Source organism: Acanthaster planci, linkage group LG20 (assembly GCF_054643075.1).
Source record: "Acanthaster planci isolate LZ-2023a linkage group LG20, COTS_SCS, whole genome shotgun sequence".
In the NCBI taxonomy this organism is placed as follows: Eukaryota; Metazoa; Echinodermata; class Asteroidea; order Valvatida; family Acanthasteridae; genus Acanthaster; species Acanthaster planci.
The window spans coordinates 5,354,580-5,373,625 of NC_141796.1; the positions used below are offsets into that span (position 1 = coordinate 5,354,580).

Below are 19,046 nucleotides of genomic sequence, written 5' to 3' on the forward strand. Positions count from 1 at the left end.
TGAGAAGGATCTATTTGCAACATTTACAAAGCCATTCAGTGTTGAGCATATATCACAAGTGATATTTTTTCGCAGAAAATATCCCCTCAACTGCAAAACCTGGATACTCCACTGTACAGTTGCTCTCAATAAAATGTCCCACTTTTTCAATGTAAAAAATACGGTTTTTGTCCGGCAAATTATGATAGTGCGAACGTTTCTCTCGTCACCTGCGAAACGGTCATTTTCAAAGCCTGAATGCGTTCGAACATTTCCCTTGAAAAGGAGTTTCTCAGATTTCTTATACTTGTCTTCTCCTCGTGAATTTACAGAGTGAGTGTTTCCATGGGTGGTTAGGAGTGCACTCAGTTTCATAAAGATTTCACCCCAGGCTTAAATCAGGGGATGCAGGTAAATATCCCCATCACTTTTTGGCCAGCGAGAATTTTTTTTTTAATCCTATCTCCTACTTTTTCGTGGTGGGAAAAATCAAGGCGCATTGTGAAGAGTTTTCGGACTTCTCAACAACCAAACTGTGTCTAGTAGCACACAAAAAGGTAGAACGTTTTGATGAAAAGTTCTACAGGAGTGTATTACACATACAGAATACCTCTGTATCATGGAAATCGCCCTCGATAGTGTCACGTGGTGTGAGCACCCTTCTTCCTCCTTTCAAATTTCCATGGCCGGGCAAGTCATCCTCGAATCCCCCTTTCCCAGTTCCAAGCTTACACTGGTGGGTTTAATGTTCTTTCAGAAAGTGTGTAGCCAGAATCTTGATCATGAATTTATTGGAAATTTATGACGCATTTGGTTTTAGCTTATCTGAGGAAAGTGGTTTCCTTATGGTCGTCAATGGACACCCGCGTTTGATACTCTCGAACCGCAGGGATCTCCTGGTACACGCCCTTCTCTTTCGATGCTTGACTCTCCTGATTTCGTCAGAGTGGGAAAATCAGAAATGTATTGTTTCAATATTTTCAAAGGCACTTTCCCTTCCTCCTGATGTATTTAGCATCAGATAAAAACACTCGTCCAGCGAATTTCAATAATGAAATGACTTCTTAAAAATTTAAAACCTTTCATGAAAATTTGTAGTAACTTTTAGTCGAACAATTAGAATTGATCTTCAATAACGCCCCGTGCTTAGACTTACCAACCAAGCGTTCCCACGTGTCCTTTACCAACGTCAGTAGTCAGGGTATCAGTTTATTTGATGTTTATTCTGGGGATGCTAGTTTATAGCCAGAGAAAACATGCATGTCGTACTGCCAGGGGGTAGCAGTAATCGGTTGACTGGAAGGTTTCATCAGACGAAAAGTTGTTGCCTCTTTGAATGATACCCAATTACGTGTCTACTTTGTAGCGTCCTGCTTTTAAAACTATAGCTGGTCAATGTTGTCCCCTTTCGTGGTTTATTAGGCATAACGTTGATTGAATGTATCTTTTTTTTTTAAGAATTGCAAGAGATAACCCTCTTTCTCACCTCATGTTGGGAGGATGGAGGCCGAGACGAATCTGCCTGCGGGTGTGGCTGACGGGGCTTGTATTTCTGTCGCCTCTTTCGCGCAATCGCAATGGCAACGCATGCCAACCCAATCACCCCGGCTGTTGGGATGCAGACCGTCATTAGCAGTTCCTTCAGACTTCCTGGAAAAGCAGAGTCACAGAAAGTGTTTGTGTGAGTCATTTTCACCTTGATGAATCGGTCGGAACCCCAGTTTTGTTCATACGAAAAAAATGATTTATGACTGCAGACACAGCATGATGGAGAGTACAGATTGGCCAAGTGCTTGGTTACTTACTTCGTTTTCATTCTGCACTTACCAGGTTCATTCCTGACCTGCAGTTTCACGGCAATCTCTGTAAACAGTGTTTTGTTACTAGGAAACATCACTCTACACACAATGCTGCTATGGCGATCCTCAGGGAGAATCTGCAGGTTGATTTGACTCGATGTATCCCAGTCCGCGTTCTCATCCTGGCCTGACTGACTCCAATCGGAAGGAATCTCAGTCAGACACACTCCCCGATGCCCCTTCGTGCTGATCAGCCACAAGATGGTACTGGCTGGATTCGAACCAGACGCGTTGCAGGTGAATCGATAGTGACGACCGATCGTGACATCTGCGCTGCAGTCCATGTCGCTATCACAGTACTTTGTAGAGTTCATGTCAAGTGACACGTGGTTCGGTGGATCTGAAAATGGAAGTTTTATTTTATTCATCAATTTAATCACAATAAATTTTGTTTTGCGCATACGCTTGTGCCGGGTTTTCTTACTGGCATGACAACTTTAATTATTAAAGTGACGATTACTTACACATAACGTCAATAGTCCATTTTGCATTTTTGACACCCATGTCCGTGTACACGTAACACATCAGAGTGGAACCCGACATATTCCTGTGCAGCGTGACATGTAAAGTGTCACTGGATGAGTTGCTGCTAAGAGCTCCGAACTGTCTACCATCCAGGGTCCAATATCGGTCAAACCTACTGCTGTTGTGTGCCGTTATTCTGCACTCATATGAGGTTACACGGCCGTCAATTGCATGCGGACTTGTTCTCGATATGCTGACTTCGAAGGAACGACCTGAGAGGAAAAAGAAAAGAGTAAGCGCACTTGATGGCAACACTGATCATTCAAATCAGCACTGTGAAAGTTGGCTCTTTTGAAACATTATTTTATGTTGTCGAGTCCCATACTGTTCTAACTTCCCGAACATCATTCGCACACGTTGGGTTTAGATCTATCATGATCTGAACATCGATAATTATTAGGCAAACTGTAAAGTGTATTGCCATTGGTTGGTATTTTTGGTTTCAGTTGTCAAAATACATACAACTCACCCCTCCAAACGGATCCTAGGATGGCAGCAAAGGACAACATACGCTTGATAGTCACCATGTTGAAGTGCTTCTGTCTTGTATAGGATCCTCACTCGCAATCCCCTTAATAAATACATGTAATAAAAAAAAACACACATTTCATTGATAATCGAACATGTCACTAAAGGCCTATCGCTTTTAATGTGAAAAATATGCACAGCAAAAAGCAGTATCACTTCCTTGTTAAACGCGCGTTGACTTACATTTGAAACTTTCACAATATCCATAACATACTATATCCATCAGATAGCTCTAAAGTTGAATATTTGCGAGATTTATTTTTATGCACACAGGCCTACTCACTCTGAAATAAATGTTGAAGGGTGATAAAAGAAAGCAATTCCGTTAACGGAGCTACATTCCCAAACCAAAATAGGCTTATTTTATGAGTGGAAAGCGAAAATAATAGGCTATGTTTGTCTGCCTGCAGCTGCCCTTTGTTGCCTCCCTGTAACCGATAGAGGACGCTGCAAGTTTCTTAAATCTCTACACTTCTATGGTTGTCCGTGTTTGACCTTGGGGATGCTGTCTCGCAAGGAATCATAAGTCTGTTAGATGTCAATAGAGGGTTTTTCTATTTGGTCCGAGCATTTAGAAGGGGCCTACACAATCCTGGCTCAGTGGCCAAAGAGACGGCGCAAAGTTGACACTGCATCGTCAACGAAGCCTACATGTCAGTGAGGCTCGCTGGATGATGGATTGTTTGAAACACAGACTAGGGGGCCCAACAGCCGTCTCATCTGAAAAAGTTAGTTTGGTCTACTTGGCTTACCACAAGCTGCAAAATGATTATGGCGTGGTACCCATTGCTGTAACAACCAAATTAGATAAATTCCTGATATTACTGTCGGCCCTGATCCAATGAGTTTATTATTGATATAAATTATGTGGGAAAAAAAACGACCATCTACATGCACTTCGCATAGCAGATGTTTCCAAATGTCGACCAACAAAATCTTAGAACTATAGCTACCTATAGGTGGAATTTACATCCAAGGTCATGCTGTTCGGCCGATCTGAAATTATAGCCCCGAATAAAATGTTTCGAGATCATGACCACATGAAACAGTCATCCAATGGAATCCCTAAACTACATAGTGTAGTGTCCTATTTGTTATCACATACTTGTAAAGGGATTTTTGTAATGTCTGTTAATCCCAATTTGCTTTCACTTCCAATTTCAATCAAACGACTTGTAATTAAATTCAGCTCGAGTATCGGAAGAGAAAGGACAGCGGATGCTTGCATATTGTGAAAAATAATTTGGCTGCTCTTCGTTGCAATGGAAATGTTGTCTTGTTCATTGTGTTCATTGAGTACCAAAGGGATGATTGCCAGAGTTTCATTAAGTATTTCACCGTGTCCGGAGCTTTGAAAATGTACACGCTGCTGAATGTTATCTTGCAGTCAGCTTCCCTGCTGGCCCACTGCCTTTCGATGGCTGCCTCTCTAGCTTGGATCCGTGTAACTAGGTGTTCTCCCTTTCCTAACCTTCTATTTGTCTGCTTCCGTAGGCAGAGTTAGTGATGAATTAATGCATTGATTCGATTGATTGGTTGATAGTTTGATTTAATTGCGTAATATAATCAATATTGGCATTGATTGATATTTATTCGCTTTGCTTGGCCTTGTATTGCTTGATCGATCGAATGATTACTTTTACCGACAGACTGGTTGGTTGGTTGATCCACTCAATACGTAATGACACATTAACAATATGCATCGTAGTCACAACAAGCCACTTACTGAAATTGTCTGTTACTCGCATTGTCATGACAATATCTCTGAACACCGTAGTGTCGTCACGAAACATCACTCTGCACACAATGCTGCTATGGTGGTCCTCAGGGAATATCTGAAGGTTGATTTGACTCAAGGTATTCCAGTGCGTGCTCTCGTCCTGGCCTGACTGGTTCCAGTCAACAGGTAATTCAGTCTGTTGCATCCCCCGTATGCCCTTTGTGTTGATCAGCCACGTGATTTGACGGGCTGGATTCGAACTAGACGCGTTGCAGGCGAATTGGTAGTGACGACCGATTGTGACATCTGCGCTGCAGTCCGTGTCGCTATCACAGAAGTGGGTGGAATTCACGTTCAGGGCCTCGTAGTTAGGCTGATCTAAAATTATAATTTTCACAGTAAGTCTTGAGAAGAAGTCTACTCTGATGAAACAGAATTTTCTTTTTACATTTCAGTGTTTTATATCACCGCTCATGTGGAGAGATTCAGTGTAATGTGTTTAATTTGAATAGCCATGAGTTGTACGATTGCTTTCCTCCTTTGTCCTTTTCCTTTTCTTTTCTCCATTTTTAATCTTTATTTTTAAATAGTTTTGCTATGGGATTGCTAAAAGGTTAGTCGTCCGAACCCATAAAGAGACTGAATTAATTTCCAAACTTACACCTTGCATGCAGTGCCACAGTTGCATTGCGTACAATAGGATACACATTACACATCGACCTGGAGCCCGTATTCATTCTGTCCTGCAGTGTTCGTCGACTTTCTACCGTAAAAACAGGGACCGGTCTGGACATCTGTTTTCCACCAAGAAACCAAGACGCTTTACTAGTCCTGTAGTGGTCGCCTTTTACCGTACTCTTGAAGTGTTTTTCTCGTCCTGGTGTTTTGTACTGGCTTCTCCTGGACACCTCCTGCGAATAAAACTGTACATTACCGGGGAGTTACGTTCTTTGGACGGTGTAACACTGCCCGCCTCCCATCAATACGACTTGGGTCCATCTTTCATCCTCATCGCGATGGATAACCTTTATTTCTAACAGTTTCCTTAGAAATGAAGAAATGTTTCTCACCCGTAAAAGGCGAGCATTTACGTACATTTTCTTTTCTCTGTTTCAATTTCAAGTACTTGCTGAAAATCAGAAATGTTTGGAAAACAACCAAGCTCACATTTCTACCATACAGACAAGGATTTTTTTACATCTGTAATAAGGTATCTTGCGTGACTATAACATGACTGTAGATGATGTAATTTTTTTAAATAGTTTTTATATTCGATTAAACGAAGTTCAGTGCTTTAGAGGCTCGTGGTATAATCTCACTTGTTACATTAATAACGCTCAAAACATAATTTACCACCTCCGATGAAACGGTAAAAGCGTATCTTACTGCAATGACAAAGTATGTGCAGTGTTTGATCATGAATGTCCAGTGTCAAACTATATTTGTATGCTAAGTTCTCAAAACGTATGAACGATTCAAATGTGCATTGTCACAATTTACACGACATACCGAGACTCATGCTTCATGTATTTATTACAGTTTAAGCCTGTTACCCTCCGAGATGTTTCAGAGGAGTCTTTCTTCATGATGAGAAAAAAAATGGATTTCCCCTTAACTGAAAGTATGTAACAGACTGAATAAGTTAATCGTTATTTTACTCTAGCCAGAGTCTGAACATTGTAACATTGGAAGGGTGACCCAAACAGATAGACGAATCAGTTATTCATTGCCAATCTTGCTCTCAGCTGGTATTTTTAGCAGCCACTTAAATTTGTGATTTGTGAATAAACTGGTACCTCGAATAATGCCCGCTAACAATTACTTACCCCTGCATAATCCATGGAAGGTGAATGCTATCATTAAGACGACGCATACAGATTTTGTGGCCATTCTGGAGAGGAGCTTCTCTTGCAGCAGGAAATAAGCCTACCTTCGCTTTCCAAATCTCATTTTGATTTTATCAATTCATTCCCTGCCTTACATTGCAGAGTTCAATGTCTCTGACAGTATCGGTTTCACTTGTTGACCCATATGATTTTCATGAGTGCTTTTGTTATTTACCGGTACTATAGTGGAATACTCTCACCTTTGACACAGTATAAGTATCATAGACTTGCATATATTGTAGACGCAGGTTTCGGAAAAATTGTTCGCCTGCCCAGTACAATTTCATGCTGGGCACAATTGGAAGCGGTTAATTATGAATTTAAAATAGACTTACAATGCCCGGGTTTAAGAAGAGTTTATATGTCAATACAAATCCATTTTAATAGAAACGCTACTGCAGAAGTCTCTTTGTTAAACTAAAACTTAAAGTCTTTTTTTTAATTAAAACTTAAAATCCACTTTTCATAGCCTCTCTCTTTAAGAAAAATATTGACGTATGGAAGCTTAAATAGTTTATACATAAAGGGACGTTCAGTAAAGATGAACGTTCAGCGCATGTACTTATAACTTGCAATACGAATCTCTAAGATTTGGAGGAAATGCATCGTTCTTCATTATCAGTCCTATCAGCAGGATGTCGGTTTGGTTGTTACTTTTTCCCTTTTTTACACCTATATCGTCAAAGATGTTATCGTAATCCCCGTCAGCAACTTGTATGGTGAATGCATCACGAATAAGCAACAGTATTCACTGCAGAAACAGCCCTGCTGAATTGACATCATCACAAGAGTGTTCATGCAGGGCCAGATTTTTTTTTTTTGCTGTAGCACCGCGGGAGCAGCACCGACAGATGCAAGAAAGTATTAAACGAGAATAAAAAGCAGCAATCGTCTGGGATAACAGACCAATAAGTAATATTATTCTTTTGCTTCGTCTCATACAAAGAATAATGTTTCATTTCTCATACTGAATATTTTTAGGCACTTTGAAAGTTATTTGTCAATCGTTATGAGAAGGATCTATTTGCAACATTTACAAAGCCATTCAGTGTTGAGCATATATCACAAGTGATATTTTTTCGCAGAAAATATCCCCTCAACTGCAAAACCTGGATACTCCACTGTAAGTTGCTCTCAATAAAATGTCCCACTTTTTCAATGTAAAAAATACGGTTTTTGTCCGGCAAATTATGATAGTGCGAACGTTTCTCTCGTCACTGCGAAACGGTCATTTTCAAAGCCTGAATGCGTTCGAACATTTCCCTTGAAAAGGAGTTTCTCAGATTTCTTATACTTGTCTTCTCCTCGTGAATTTACAGAGTGAGTGTTTCCATGGGTGGTTAGGAGTGCACTCAGTTTCATAAAGATTTCACCCCAGGCTTAAATCAGGGGATGCAGGTAAATATCCCCATCACTTTTTGGCCAGCGAGAATTTTTTTTTTAATCCTATCTCCTACTTTTTCGTGGTGGGAAAAATCAAGGCGCATTGTGAAGAGTTTTCGGACTTCTCAACAACCAAACTGTGTCTAGTAGCACACAAAAAGGTAGAACGTTTTGATGAAAAGTTCTACAGGAGTGTATTACACATACAGAATACCTCTGTATCATGGAAATCGCCCTCGATAGTGTCACGTGGTGTGAGCACCCTTCTTCCTCCTTTCAAATTTCCATGGCCGGGCAAGTCATCCTCGAATCCCCCTTTCCCAGTTCCAAGCTTACACTGGTGGGTTTAATGTTCTTTCAGAAAGTGTGTAGCCAGAATCTTGATCATGAATTTATTGGAAATTTATGACGCATTTGGTTTTAGCTTATCTGAGGAAAGTGGTTTCCTTATGGTCGTCAATGGACACCCGCGTTTGATACTCTCGAACCGCAGGGATCTCCTGGTACACGCCCTTCTCTTTCGATGCTTGACTCTCCTGATTTCGTCAGAGTGGGAAAATCAGAAATGTATTGTTTCAATATTTTCAAAGGCACTTTCCCTTCCTCCTGATGTATTTAGCATCAGATAAAAACACTCGTCCAGCGAATTTCAATAATGAAATGACTTCTTAAAAATTTAAAACCTTTCATGAAAATTTGTAGTAACTTTTAGTCGAACAATTAGAATTGATCTTCAATAACGCCCCGTGCTTAGACTTACCAACCAAGCGTTCCCACGTGTCCTTTACCAACGTCAGTAGTCAGGGTATCAGTTTATTTGATGTTTATTCTGGGGATGCTAGTTTATAGCCAGAGAAAACATGCATGTCGTACTGCCAGGGGGTAGCAGTAATCGGTTGACTGGAAGGTTTCATCAGACGAAAAGTTGTTGCCTCTTTGAATGATACCCAATTACGTGTCTACTTTGTAGCGTCCTGCTTTTAAAACTATAGCTGGTCAATGTTGTCCCCTTTCGTGGTTTATTAGGCATAACGTTGATTGAATGTATCTTTTTTTTTAAGAATTGCAAGAGATAACCCTCTTTCTCACCTCATGTTGGGAGGATGGAGGCCGAGACGAATCTGCCTGCGGGTGTGGCTGACGGGGCTTGTATTTCTGTCGCCTCTTTCGCGCAATCGCAATGGCAACGCATGCCAACCCAATCACCCCGGCTGTTGGGATGCAGACCGTCATTAGCAGTTCCTTCAGACTTCCTGGAAAAGCAGAGTCACAGAAAGTGTTTGTGTGAGTCATTTTCACCTTGATGAATCGGTCGGAACCCCAGTTTTGTTCATACGAAAAAAATGATTTATGACTGCAGACACAGCATGATGGAGAGTACAGATTGGCCAAGTGCTTGGTTACTTACTTCGTTTTCATTCTGCACTTACCAGGTTCATTCCTGACCTGCAGTTTCACGGCAATCTCTGTAAACAGTGTTTTGTTACTAGGAAACATCACTCTACACACAATGCTGCTATGGCGATCCTCAGGGAGAATCTGCAGGTTGATTTGACTCGATGTATCCCAGTCCGCGTTCTCATCCTGGCCTGACTGACTCCAATCGGAAGGAATCTCAGTCAGACACACTCCCCGATGCCCCTTCGTGCTGATCAGCCACAAGATGGTACTGGCTGGATTCGAACCAGACGCGTTGCAGGTGAATCGATAGTGACGACCGATCGTGACATCTGCGCTGCAGTCCATGTCGCTATCACAGTACTTTGTAGAGTTCATGTCAAGTGACACGTGGTTCGGTGGATCTGAAAATGGAAGTTTTATTTTATTCATCAATTTAATCACAATAAATTTTGTTTTGCGCATACGCTTGTGCCGGGTTTTCTTACTGGCATGACAACTTTAATTATTAAAGTGACGATTACTTACACATAACGTCAATAGTCCATTTTGCATTTTTGACACCCATGTCCGTGTACACGTAACACATCAGAGTGGAACCCGACATATTCCTGTGCAGCGTGACATGTAAAGTGTCACTGGATGAGTTGCTGCTAAGAGCTCCGAACTGTCTACCATCCAGGGTCCAATATCGGTCAAACCTACTGCTGTTGTGTGCCGTTATTCTGCACTCATATGAGGTTACACGGCCGTCAATTGCATGCGGACTTGTTCTCGATATGCTGACTTCGAAGGAACGACCTGAGAGGAAAAAGAAAAGAGTAAGCGCACTTGATGGCAACACTGATCATTCAAATCAGCACTGTGAAAGTTGGCTCTTTTGAAACATTATTTTATGTTGTCGAGTCCCATACTGTTCTAACTTCCCGAACATCATTCGCACACGTTGGGTTTAGATCTATCATGATCTGAACATCGATAATTATTAGGCAAACTGTAAAGTGTATTGCCATTGGTTGGTATTTTTGGTTTCAGTTGTCAAAATACATACAACTCACCCCTCCAAACGGATCCTAGGATGGCAGCAAAGGACAACATACGCTTGATAGTCACCATGTTGAAGTGCTTCTGTCTTGTATAGGATCCTCACTCGCAATCCCCTTAATAAATACATGTAATAAAAAAAAACACACATTTCATTGATAATCGAACATGTCACTAAAGGCCTATCGCTTTTAATGTGAAAAATATGCACAGCAAAAAGCAGTATCACTTCCTTGTTAAACGCGCGTTGACTTACATTTGAAACTTTCACAATATCCATAACATACTATATCCATCAGATAGCTCTAAAGTTGAATATTTGCGAGATTTATTTTTATGCACACAGGCCTACTCACTCTGAAATAAATGTTGAAGGGTGATAAAAGAAAGCAATTCCGTTAACGGAGCTACATTCCCAAACCAAAATAGGCTTATTTTATGAGTGGAAAGCGAAAATAATAGGCTATGTTTGTCTGCCTGCAGCTGCCCTTTGTTGCCTCCCTGTAACCGATAGAGGACGCTGCAAGTTTCTTAAATCTCTACACTTCTATGGTTGTCCGTGTTTGACCTTGGGGATGCTGTCTCGCAAGGAATCATAAGTCTGTTAGATGTCAATAGAGGGTTTTTCTATTTGGTCCGAGCATTTAGAAGGGGCCTACACAATCCTGGCTCAGTGGCCAAAGAGACGGCGCAAAGTTGACACTGCATCGTCAACGAAGCCTACATGTCAGTGAGGCTCGCTGGATGATGGATTGTTTGAAACACAGACTAGGGGGCCCAACAGCCGTCTCATCTGAAAAAGTTAGTTTGGTCTACTTGGCTTACCACAAGCTGCAAAATGATTATGGCGTGGTACCCATTGCTGTAACAACCAAATTAGATAAATTCCTGATATTACTGTCGGCCCTGATCCAATGAGTTTATTATTGATATAAATTATGTGGGAAAAAAAACGACCATCTACATGCACTTCGCATAGCAGATGTTTCCAAATGTCGACCAACAAAATCTTAGAACTATAGCTACCTATAGGTGGAATTTACATCCAAGGTCATGCTGTTCGGCCGATCTGAAATTATAGCCCCGAATAAAATGTTTCGAGATCATGACCACATGAAACAGTCATCCAATGGAATCCCTAAACTACATAGTGTAGTGTCCTATTTGTTATCACATACTTGTAAAGGGATTTTTGTAATGTCTGTTAATCCCAATTTGCTTTCACTTCCAATTTCAATCAAACGACTTGTAATTAAATTCAGCTCGAGTATCGGAAGAGAAAGGACAGCGGATGCTTGCATATTGTGAAAAATAATTTGGCTGCTCTTCGTTGCAATGGAAATGTTGTCTTGTTCATTGTGTTCATTGAGTACCAAAGGGATGATTGCCAGAGTTTCATTAAGTATTTCACCGTGTCCGGAGCTTTGAAAATGTACACGCTGCTGAATGTTATCTTGCAGTCAGCTTCCCTGCTGGCCCACTGCCTTTCGATGGCTGCCTCTCTAGCTTGGATCCGTGTAACTAGGTGTTCTCCCTTTCCTAACCTTCTATTTGTCTGCTTCCGTAGGCAGAGTTAGTGATGAATTAATGCATTGATTCGATTGATTGGTTGATAGTTTGATTTAATTGCGTAATATAATCAATATTGGCATTGATTGATATTTATTCGCTTTGCTTGGCCTTGTATTGCTTGATCGATCGAATGATTACTTTTACCGACAGACTGGTTGGTTGGTTGATCCACTCAATACGTAATGACACATTAACAATATGCATCGTAGTCACAACAAGCCACTTACTGAAATTGTCTGTTACTCGCATTGTCATGACAATATCTCTGAACACCGTAGTGTCGTCACGAAACATCACTCTGCACACAATGCTGCTATGGTGGTCCTCAGGGAATATCTGAAGGTTGATTTGACTCAAGGTATTCCAGTGCGTGCTCTCGTCCTGGCCTGACTGGTTCCAGTCAACAGGTAATTCAGTCTGTTGCATCCCCCGTATGCCCTTTGTGTTGATCAGCCACGTGATTTGACGGGCTGGATTCGAACTAGACGCGTTGCAGGCGAATTGGTAGTGACGACCGATTGTGACATCTGCGCTGCAGTCCGTGTCGCTATCACAGAAGTGGGTGGAATTCACGTTCAGGGCCTCGTAGTTAGGCTGATCTAAAATTATAATTTTCACAGTAAGTCTTGAGAAGAAGTCTACTCTGATGAAACAGAATTTTCTTTTTACATTTCAGTGTTTTATATCACCGCTCATGTGGAGAGATTCAGTGTAATGTGTTTAATTTGAATAGCCATGAGTTGTACGATTGCTTTCCTCCTTTGTCCTTTTCCTTTTCTTTTCTCCATTTTTAATCTTTATTTTTAAATAGTTTTGCTATGGCATTGCTAAAAGGTTAGTCGTCCGAACCCATAAAGAGACTGAATTAATTTCCAAACTTACACCTTGCATGCAGTGCCACAGTTGCATTGCGTACAATAGGATACACATTACACATCGACCTGGAGCCCGTATTCATTCTGTCCTGCAGTGTTCGTCGACTTTCTACCGTAAAAACAGGGACCGGTCTGGACATCTGTTTTCCACCAAGAAACCAAGACGCTTTACTAGTCCTGTAGTGGTCGCCTTTTACCGTACTCTTGAAGTGTTTTTCTCGTCCTGGTGTTTTGTACTGGCTTCTCCTGGACACCTCCTGCGAATAAACTGTACATTACCGGGGAGTTACGTTCTTTGGACGGTGTAACACTGCCCGCCTCCCATCAATACGACTTGGGTCCATCTTTCATCCTCATCGCGATGGATAACCTTTATTTCTAACAGTTTCCTTAGAAATGAAGAAATGTTTCTCACCCGTAAAAGGCGAGCATTTACGTACATTTTCTTTTCTCTGTTTCAATTTCAAGTACTTGCTGAAAATCAGAAATGTTTGGAAAACAACCAAGCTCACATTTCTACCATACAGACAAGGATTTTTTTACATCTGTAATAAGGTATCTTGCGTGACTATAACATGACTGTAGATGATGTAATTTTTTTAAATAGTTTTTATATTCGATTAAACGAAGTTCAGTGCTTTAGAGGCTCGTGGTATAATCTCACTTGTTACATTAATAACGCTCAAAACATAATTTACCACCTCCGATGAAACGGTAAAAGCGTATCTTACTGCAATGACAAAGTATGTGCAGTGTTTGATCATGAATGTCCAGTGTCAAACTATATTTGTATGCTAAGTTCTCAAAACGTATGAACGATTCAAATGTGCATTGTCACAATTTACACGACATACCGAGACTCATGCTTCATGTATTTATTACAGTTTAAGCCTGTTACCCTCCGAGATGTTTCAGAGGAGTCTTTCTTCATGATGAGAAAAAAAATGGATTTCCCCTTAACTGAAAGTATGTAACAGACTGAATAAGTTAATCGTTATTTTACTCTAGCCAGAGTCTGAACATTGTAACATTGGAAGGGTGACCCAAACAGATAGACGAATCAGTTATTCATTGCCAATCTTGCTCTCAGCTGGTATTTTTAGCAGCCACTTAAATTTGTGATTTGTGAATAAACTGGTACCTCGAATAATGCCCGCTAACAATTACTTACCCCTGCATAATCCATGGAAGGTGAATGCTATCATTAAGACGACGCATACAGATTTTGTGGCCATTCTGGAGAGGAGCTTCTCTTGCAGCAGGAAATAAGCCTACCTTCGCTTTCCAAATCTCATTTTGATTTTATCAATTCATTCCCTGCCTTACATTGCAGAGTTCAATGTCTCTGACAGTATCGGTTTCACTTGTTGACCCATATGATTTTCATGAGTGCTTTTGTTATTTACCGGTACTATAGTGGAATACTCTCACCTTTGACACAGTATAAGTATCATAGACTTGCATATATTGTAGACGCAGGTTTCGGAAAAATTGTTCGCCTGCCCAGTACAATTTCATGCTGGGCACAATTGGAAGCGGTTAATTATGAATTTAAAATAGACTTACAATGCCCGGGTTTAAGAAGAGTTTATATGTCAATACAAATCCATTTTAATAGAAACGCTACTGCAGAAGTCTCTTTGTTAAACTAAAACTTAAAGTCTTTTTTTTAATTAAAACTTAAAATCCACTTTTCATAGCCTCTCTCTTTAAGAAAAATATTGACGTATGGAAGCTTAAATAGTTTATACATAAAGGGACGTTCAGTAAAGATGAACGTTCAGCGCATGTACTTATAACTTGCAATACGAATCTCTAAGATTTGGAGGAAATGCATCGTTCTTCATTATCAGTCCTATCAGCAGGATGTCGGTTTGGTTGTTACTTTTTCCCTTTTTTACACCTATATCGTCAAAGATGTTATCGTAATCCCCGTCAGCAACTTGTATGGTGAATGCATCACGAATAAGCAACAGTATTCACTGCAGAAACAGCCCTGCTGAATTGACATCATCACAAGAGTGTTCATGCAGGGCCAGATTTTTTTTTTTGCTGTAGCACCGCGGGAGCAGCACCGACAGATGCAAGAAAGTATTAAACGAGAATAAAAAGCAGCAATCGTCTGGGATAACAGACCAATAAGTAATATTATTCTTTTGCTTCGTCTCATACAAAGAATAATGTTTCATTTCTCATACTGAATATCTTTAGGCACTTTGAAAGTTATTTGTCAATCGTTATGAGAAGGATCTATTTGCAACATTTACAAAGCCATTCAGTGTTGAGCATATATCACAAGTGATATTTTTTTCGCAGAAAATATCCCCTCAACTGCAAAACCTGGATACTCCACTGTAAGTTGCTCTCAATAAAATGTCCCACTTTTTCAATGTAAAAAATACGGTTTTTGTCTGGCAAATTATGATAGTGCGAACGTTTCTCTCGTCACTGCGAAACGGTCATTTTCAAAGCCTGAATGCCTTCTAACATTTCCCTTGAAAAGGAGTTTCTCAGATTTCTTATACTTGTCTTCTCCTCGTGAATTTACAGAGTGAGTGTTTCCATGGGTGGTTAGGAGTGCACTCGGTTTCATAAAGATTTCACCCCAGGCTTAAATCAGGGGATGCAGGTAAATATCCCCATCGCTTTTTGGCCAGCGATAATTTTTTTTTTAATCCTATCTCCTACTTTTTCGTGGTGGGAAAAATCAAGGCGCATTGTGAAGAGTTTTCAGACTTCTCAACAACCAAACTGTGTCTAGTAGCACACAAAAAGGTAGAACGTTTTGATGAAAAGTTCTACAGGAGTGTATTACACATACAGAATACCTCTGTATCATGGAAATCGCCCTCGATAGTGTCACGTGGTGTGAGCACCCTTCTTCCTCCTTTCAAATTTCCATGGCCGGGCAAGTCATCCTCGAATCCCCCTTTCCCAGTTCCAAGCTTACACTGGTGGGTTTAATGTTCTTTCAGAAAGTGTGTAGCCAGAATCTTGATCATGAATTTATTGGAAATTTATGACCCATTTGGTTTTAGCTTATCTGAGGAAAGTGGTTTCCTTATGGTCGTCAATGGACACCCGCGTTTGATACTCTCGAACCGCAGGGATCTCCTGGTACACGCCCTTCTCTTTCGATGCTTGACTCTCCTGATTTCGTCAGAGCGAGAAAATCAGAAATGTATTGTTTCAATATTTTCAAAGGCACTTTCCCTTCCTCCTGATGTATTTAGCATCAGATAAAAACACTCGTCCAGCGAATTTCAATAATGAAATGCCTTCTTAAAAAATTCAAAACCTTTCATGAAAATTTGTAGTAACTTTTAGTCGAACAATTAGAATTGATCTTCAATAACACCCCGTGCTTAGACTTACCAACCGAGCGTTCCCACGTGTCCTTTACCAACGTCAGTAGTCAGGGTATCAGTTTATTTGATGTTTATTGTGGGGATGCTAGTTTATAGCCAGAGAAAACATGCATGTCGTACTGCCAGGGGGTAGCAGTAATCGGTTGACTGGAAGGTTTCATCAGACGAAAAGTTGTTGCCTCTTTGAATGATACTTAATTACGTGTCTACTTTGTAGCGTCCTGCTTTTAAAACTATAGCTGGTCAATGTTGTCCCCTTTCGTGGTTTATTAGGCATAACGTTGATTGAATGTATCAATTTTTTTTAAGAATTGCAAGAGATAACCCTCTTTCTCACCTCATGTTGGGAGGATGGAGGCCGAGACGAATCTGCCTGCGGGTGTGGCTGACGGGGCTTGTATTTCTGTCGCCTCTTTCGCACAATCACAATGGCAACGCATGCCAACCCAATCACCCCGGCTGTTGGGATGCAGACCGTCATCAGCAGTTCCTTCAGATTTCCTGGAAAAGCAGAGTCACAGAAAGTGTTTGTGAGAGTCATTTTCACCTTGATGAATCGGTCGGAACCCCAGTTTTGTTCGTATGAAAAAATGATTTATGACTGCAGACACAGCATGATGGAGAGTACAGATTGGCCAAGTGCTTGGTTACTTACTTCGTTTTCATTTTGCACTTACCAGGTTCATTCCTGACCTGCAGTTTCACGGCAATCTCTGTAAACAGTGTTTTGTTACTAGGAAACATCACTCTACACACGATGCTGCTATGGCGATCCTCAGGGAGAATCTGCAGGTTGATTTGACTCGATGTATCCCAGTCCGCGTTCTCATTCTGGCCTGACTGACTCCAATCGGAAGGAATCTCAGTCAGACACACTCCCCGATGCCCCTTCGTGCTGATCAGCCACAAGATGGTACTGGCTGGATTCGAACCAGACGCGTTGCAGGTGAATCGATAGTGGCGACCGATCGTGACATCTGCGCTGCAGTCCATGTCGCTATCACAGTACTTGGTAGAGTTCACGTCAAGTGACACGTGGTTCGATGGATCTGAAAATGGAAGTTTTATTTTATTCATCAATTTAATCACAATAAATTTTGTTTTGCGCATACGCTTGTGCCGAGTTTTCTTACTGGCATGACTGCTTTTATTATTAAAGTGACGACTACTTACACATAACGTCAATCGTCCAATCTGCATTTTTGGCATCCGTGTTTGTGTACACGTAACACAACAGAGTGGAACCCGACATATTCCTGTGCAGCGTGACATGTAAAGTGTCACTGGGTGAGTTGCTGCTAAGAGCTCTGAACTGTCTACCATCCAGGGTCCAATACAGGTCAAACTCACTGCTGTCGTGTGCCGTTATTCTGCACTCATACGAGGTTACACGGCCTTCAATTGCATGCGGACTTGTTCTCGATATGCTGACTTCGAAGGAACGACCTGAGAGGAAAAAGAAAAGAGTAAGCGCACTTGATGGCAACACTGATCATTCAAATCAGCACTGTGAAAGTTGGCTCTTTTGAAACATTATTTTATGTTGTCGAGTCCCATACTGTTCTAACTTCCCGAACATCATTCGCACACGTTGGGTTTAGATCTATCATGATCTGAACATCGATAATTATTAGGCAAACTATAAAGTGTATTGCCATTGGTTGGTATTTTTGGTTTCAGTTGTCAAAATACATACAACTCACCCCTCCAAACAGATCCTAGGATGGCAGCCAAGGACACCATACGCTTGATAGTCACCATGTTGAAGTGCTTCTGTCTTGTATAGGATCCTCACTCGGAATCCCCTTAATAAATACATGTAATTAAAAAAACACACATTTCATTGATAATCGAACATGTCACTAAAGGCCTATCGCTTTTAATGTGAAAAATATGCACAGCAAAAAGCAGTATCACTTCCTTGTTAAACGCACGTTGACTTACATTTGAAACTTTCACAATATCCATAACATACTATATCCATCAGATAGCTCTAAAGTTGAATATTTGCGAGATTTATTTTTATGCACACAGGCCTACTCACTCTGAAATAAATGTAGCATTTGTTGAACATATTGAAGGGTGGTAAAAGAAAGCAATTCCGTTAACGAAGCTACATTCCCAAACCAAAATAGGCTTATTTTATGAGTGGAAAGCGAAAATAATAGGCTATGTTTGTCTGCCTGCAGCTGCCCTTTGTTGCCTCCCTGTAACCGATAGAGGACGCTGCAAGTTTCTTAAATCTCTACACTTCTATGGTTGTCCGTGTTTGACCTTGGGGATGCTGTCTCGCAAGGAATCATAAGTCTGTTAGATGTCAATAGATGGTTTTTCTATTTGGTCCGAGCATTTAGAAGGGGCCTACACAATTCTGGCTCAGTGGCCAAAGAGACGCAAAGTTGACACTGCATCGTCAACGAAGCCTACATGTCAGTGAGGCTCGCGGGATGATGGATTGTTTGAAACACAGATAGAGGGCCCAACAGCCGTCTCATCTGAAAAAGTTAGTTTGGTCTACTTGGCTTACGTGTCGCATGTGGAAGCATGTTCGAATTACCACAAGCTACAAAATGATTATGGCGTGGTACCCATTGCTGTAACAACCAAATTAGATAAATTCCTGATATTACTGTCGGCCCTGATCCAATGAGTTTATTATTGATATAAATTATGTGGAAAAAACCCGACCATCTACATGCACTTCGCATAGCAGATGTTTCCAAATGTCGACCAAAAAATCTTAGAACTATAGCTACCTGACTTGGAGTAATCAAAATGAGGTATGTGCGCCGTCGTGATATGGACCCCCTGCTGTGGCATGCAGCACTGTTGTGCACGCAGTGAGTGAGGGCACTGTATTTTGTGGGGTGGGCTACACCGTGTATGGGCTACACCGTCCGCGTGGTTGC

The 19,046-nt window shown here is 41.0% G+C and overlaps 2 protein-coding genes across 3 annotated transcripts; both read right to left on the minus strand.

Annotated features, from left to right (window-relative positions):
• Window positions 1-227: 227 nt before the first annotated feature.
• Window positions 228-5,549, minus strand: LOC147795866 (uncharacterized). Of its 2 annotated transcripts, none has more exons than XM_087130644.1 (7): window positions 5,273-5,549; window positions 4,618-4,989; window positions 2,833-2,934; window positions 2,303-2,575; window positions 1,803-2,178; window positions 1,466-1,625; window positions 228-911 (listed from the first exon to the last, which is right to left on the minus strand). In XM_087130644.1, the coding sequence occupies exons 3-7, from the start codon at window positions 2,888-2,890 to the stop codon at window positions 801-803; spliced, it is 978 nt and encodes a 325-aa protein (XP_086986770.1). In that variant the 5' UTR covers window positions 2,891-2,934; window positions 4,618-4,989; window positions 5,273-5,549; the 3' UTR covers window positions 228-800. The 2 variants fall into 2 exon arrangements, with proteins under 2 accessions (XP_086986770.1, XP_086986769.1); XM_087130643.1 differs by having other exon boundaries at window positions 1,466-1,629; window positions 1,807-2,178; window positions 5,273-5,543.
• Window positions 5,550-11,354: 5,805 nt separating this feature from the next.
• On the minus strand, window positions 11,355-19,025 carry LOC110978022 (uncharacterized). Its single transcript, XM_022232648.2, has 9 exons — window positions 18,894-19,025; window positions 17,841-17,942; window positions 17,311-17,583; window positions 16,815-17,186; window positions 16,475-16,638; window positions 13,941-15,919; window positions 12,777-13,037; window positions 12,122-12,493; window positions 11,355-11,391 (listed from the first exon to the last, which is right to left on the minus strand). The coding sequence occupies exons 2-6, from the start codon at window positions 17,896-17,898 to the stop codon at window positions 15,809-15,811; spliced, it is 978 nt and encodes a 325-aa protein (XP_022088340.2). The 5' UTR covers window positions 17,899-17,942; window positions 18,894-19,025; the 3' UTR covers window positions 11,355-11,391; window positions 12,122-12,493; window positions 12,777-13,037; window positions 13,941-15,808.
• Window positions 19,026-19,046: the final 21 nt, after the last annotated feature.

Bases quoted from the DNA above. Each gene is read 5' to 3' on its own strand.
- LOC147795866 (XM_087130644.1), bottom strand. From the start codon at position 2,890: ATGGTGACTATCAAGCGTATGTTGTCCTTTGCTGCCATCCTAGGATCC. The intron at 2,576-2,832 runs GTGAGTTGTATG...TTTTCCTCTCAG, and splicing joins CCTAGGATCCGTTTGGAGGG to GTCGTTCCTTCGAAGTCAGC. The intron at 2,179-2,302 runs GTAAGTAATCGT...TTCCATTTTCAG, and splicing joins ATGGACTATTGACGTTATGT to ATCCACCGAACCACGTGTCA.
- LOC110978022 (XM_022232648.2), bottom strand. From the start codon at position 17,898: ATGGTGACTATCAAGCGTATGGTGTCCTTGGCTGCCATCCTAGGATCT. The intron at 17,584-17,840 runs GTGAGTTGTATG...TTTTCCTCTCAG, and splicing joins CCTAGGATCTGTTTGGAGGG to GTCGTTCCTTCGAAGTCAGC. The intron at 17,187-17,310 runs GTAAGTAGTCGT...TTCCATTTTCAG, and splicing joins TTGGACGATTGACGTTATGT to ATCCATCGAACCACGTGTCA.